This window comes from Halichoerus grypus, chromosome 15 (assembly GCF_964656455.1).
Source record: "Halichoerus grypus chromosome 15, mHalGry1.hap1.1, whole genome shotgun sequence".
Lineage (NCBI taxonomy): Eukaryota > Metazoa > Chordata > Mammalia > Carnivora > Phocidae > Halichoerus > Halichoerus grypus.
Window position 1 is genome coordinate 49,975,001 of NC_135726.1, and position 4,015 is coordinate 49,979,015.

The 4,015-nt window shown below is 52.2% G+C and overlaps 1 protein-coding gene across 2 annotated transcripts in view; it reads right to left on the reverse strand.

Moving 5' to 3' along the window:
* The window catches only part of ZNF428 (zinc finger protein 428), a 6,516-nt gene extending 3,269 nt beyond the window's left edge, over positions 1-3,247 (reverse strand). Inside the window, exons 1-2 of one of the 2 annotated variants that reach the window (XM_036107351.2) lie at positions 2,955-3,247; positions 282-486 (exon numbers count right to left, since the gene is read on the reverse strand). In XM_036107351.2, the coding sequence (XP_035963244.1) occupies positions 282-357 (76 nt within the window). In that variant the 5' untranslated portion in view covers positions 358-486; positions 2,955-3,247. Of the gene's footprint in view, positions 1-281; positions 487-2,585; positions 2,715-2,954 lie in introns of those variants that run through there. The other variant, XM_036107352.2, reaches the window with a different exon arrangement.
* Positions 3,248-4,015: the final 768 nt, after the last annotated feature.

Here is a 4,015-nt window from a genome sequence, read left to right on the forward strand (position 1 = left end):
CCCCAGTGAGGAGAGAGAGCACAGCCGATTTCGAACCCCCAGTGAGGAGAGAAACCAAAACCGATCTAGAACAACCCCTATTAAGGAGAGCAATCCTAGCCAATCTACAACCCCCAGAAGTCTCAGCCGGAAGGATTCCACCAGCAGGGCACACAGTCCCAGTCAGAATGGAACACCCAGTGAGACAAGGGGCCACTCCCCCTCTAGATTTCTCAGTAGAGCCCCAATTCCAAGCCAGGATGATATTCAAGGCAATGCCACCATCTCTAAGGCTGCCTCACCTGGAGAGAGGTCCTCATCGTCTTCTTCCAAGCTGGCATAGCCCCCAGTCTCAGCTGGCTCACGGGTCTCTGTCATGGCCAGGGGAGGGGACAGGAGACAGGAGAAGAGCAGCAGCTGGGCAGCGTCCCTCCCCGGCCAGCTCTTCACAGCCACACCTGGGTCACAAGTTCTCCAATGCAGGATGTTGGCAGGTAGAGCGGGATGCTGCGCAGGGGAAGGAAAGGCCTGTGGTGACTCAATAAATTTTTACACAGCATCTGCCTCCCCAGGCCCAGCTCTGTGCTCAGTGCTGGGGGAAAGGAAAAGAAAGATAGCCCCAGCTGTTCTATAGATCTTAATTTCCCCATCTGGGCAACAAAGCTGTCAGTGGTGTGGGGAAGCATCCCAAATATTTAGCAGCAGGTATCAGCAGGAGCACCAATCAGAATTGAAGGGAACATGGTCCTATGCCAGGAATTAACCCTTTAGTTGCTGGTTTGTGAGGAAGTCCGGGGCTGGGGGAGGGTCCAAAGTGGCAGCTGAGGGTAGGGAATTCCTTGATGTAGTGGTGATCAGTCTAGAAGGACTTCGGTATATAAACGAGTGGTATGACAGCACTAGTTTGTGTCAGCCCTAGTTCTATACCTTGGCAAAGTGGTGTCTCGGTCTGAACCCTAAATCTGCCATATTCTAGCTGTGTAGCTTCAAGCAAAGGACTTAACTTCTCTAGCCTGTTTCCTCCTCAGTACCAAAGGATTCCCAGGGCTTAACCCATGTAGTCCTTGTAACTATGTTGAGAGATTATCACCTCCTTTGTACACGAGGAAACTGAGGCACAGAGAGGATTAACAAGTAGTTCAAGGTCACACCAACTAGTTGGTGGGTGAACTAGGATTTGATGTTACCCTATCTCTCATAAAATGATCCCTCGGCTGAAAAAACTTTTTGAAGATTCAGTGGGCTGATTCAATATAAACTGCCGGTATGTGGCAGGTACTCCCATTAACAGTGGCTGTTAATACACCCACCCACAACCCTTTCTATAAACCCCAGCCACTCCAGACTTCTCACCTCTCCCCGTGCACACCAGGACTTTTCACATCTGTGGGTCTTAGCAAATCCTACTATTGCTGTCTAGAATGTCCTTGTCTGCCTGGAGAACTCCTACTCGCTCTCCAAAACCCATCTCAAACACAAAAACCTCTGTACTTCTTCGAGCCCAAATACCATCTCTACCTCTGCCAAGAAGCCTTCTCTGACTCCTTTCCTTCCTATCCCTCTTCACCAATACCTCCCTTCACACACACACACACAAACACACGGCAATTCTTTTGTTTCCCATTGCACTCCCTGGCAGTAAAGAGCCAAGAAGAGCAAGCTAGTGAAAGGGTTGGCAGCCTCAGCTACACCTCTTTATGCCAAGACTTGTGCTGGGTACTGGGGATACAATGGTGGAAAATACACAATCCCTTCAAAGCCTAGAAGTCAAGTTTAATGCTGGGGACTAAAGAAAAAAAAAAAAAAAAGCGAAGCCTGGAGGAGGCTGGTGCATGGCGTGGGGTGCGGGGCCTGGTAGCAATGGCAGGGAAGCTTTCTAAAGACACCTGGATCTGGGCTTTAAGGACAGGAGATTCATAATTGGCAGAGGAGAATTGTACTAATACCCTATTGCTTGTAGGGTCCCATTTAATTTGGGATTTCTACTTCATGCCAGGATAAGTTTGCCAGATTTAGTAAATAAAAACAGACCATGCCTGGTTAAATTTTAATTTCAGATAAACAGAAAATTATTTAATATACATAGGTTCCATGCAATATTTGGGATAAACATTTCTAAAAGGTTATTCACCTGAAACTCAAATTTAACTGGACGTTCTATCTGTTACCTGGCAAGCACACACTAGAGACCATCAGGACTTCCCATGAGATTACCAGGAGACATTGCTCACCAGGCTAGCCTACCTTCCCCCAAACCCACATCACACAAGGACCTTCCAGAGTATTCCAGATGTCAAGTGGAGACATTCTTTGGTGCACAAGTCCCATTCCTACAACGACTACGGTGGCCATACTGGCTTCCACAATTTTAAAGGGACACAAATGAGGCTCCCTCACTACCACAAGGAAAACACTGTGCCTAGGCCCCACCAAATAACCTACAGCAACAAATTCCCAGGATGCCCTGCGTGAACATAATAGGCACCCGTTCCCACAATGCTAGGGCAAGGAGGCCAGAGCAAAACCTTACACCGGACAATAAGGACCAGTCCCCACAATGCCCTGCGACAATCCTTCCCAGGATGCCTCGGGCCTATAATGACCACCTTCCAAGGTGTTCTGCGTCGAAGCACTCCGAGCTTCCAGGATGCTTGGCGGAAGGTGTGTGACAAAAGGGACTGCTTCCCCACAAGGAGCTAGGATAATGCTTCCCATAATGCACTAGGCCCATAACGACTAGCGGACCGACTCCCACAATGCCTCAGGGCCGAGCGTCCCGTTTCCCCAGGATGCCCCAGGGCGGCACGGAGCCGCGCTGGGGGAGAAAAGGGAGCCTGGGTCTCGCCCTCCGGCCATCACGGGCCAAGACGGCTGCCTGCTCGCCCCGGTGACGGGAGCCGTCACTCCCATCATGCAGTGGTGCCGTAGCGCCCGCTTCCCAGCATGCCCCGCGCACCCCCATCCCGGACACTCACCGGCGCTAGCTGCCCCCGCTCTGGCTCGGCGGCGGCGGCTGCACGCCTCGGCTCTGCGCCTGCGCTGCAAGTCGGGTAGGAGGGAGTGCAAAGCGGCGTGAAGAGCCTAGGGCGCTTGCGCGGAGAGATGGACCATTCCCGTCGCACTGTGGGAAGAGGGGCTCTCCGACTTGGGCCATCGACGAGGCCCGCGCAGGGGGTTCCGGGCTTTGCCCCTCGCTGTCCGGGTTTACTTGGTACAGTCCGCAGCTAAACGGAACAAGAAACTGCAAGGCTTGCGCGTGCGTGAGCGAGCAGGAACGCGCCTTATAGAAAATGGGATGAGCTAGGGTTGGGAGCGTCAGCTAAACCTGGATCCTGGGCCTGAGGCTTTCTTATTTGCATAATCTCAGTGAGGGACAATAGGAGCCCTACGGCGCTGAAGGGGTGATTTGCATATTCCCCGGAGAGGCAGTACTCCAGAACGCCGTGATTAGCATATGGGGGGGCGGCGGCTGGGGGCGCTCCTGAACAAAGCGCATGCGCTGACGGATTGCGGACTAGCGCGGAGCGGGTGGCCTTGTTTTAGTTGGCATCAGTTTGCATCCGGAAAGGGGGCACGAGGGCCAAGACACTTACCAACCCCACAAGCCCTCCCCCCCACAGCATAAATATTTACTGCTCTCTTCTGTGCCAAGGCCTGTGCTGGTGGGCACTGTGGTTTCCGCAGTAGACAAGACACACCTGGCTCCTATCCTCGTGGCACCCCAATCAAAGGAAGGAGAGCCACAGAAGTCAGAACCACAACCCAGAGTGGTCAGACTTGGGATGAGTGGAGTATAGGAAACTGTGGGAGCCAGAGGAGGTGCCTGCCCTAGCCCGGAAAGGCTTCCAAGAGGTGGTGATCTTTAAGCCAAGGATGAATAGAAGCCAACTGAAATATGAGTTTTTCTGGCAGAGGGAACAGCAAGGGTAGAAGCCTATAGGCAAAAAGTAGTCATGGTTTGATTGAGAAAATGATTGCAGCTAAGTATCCCTGAAACACAGAATTAAGAGAGGGGAATGGCACCTACAGGTGAAGT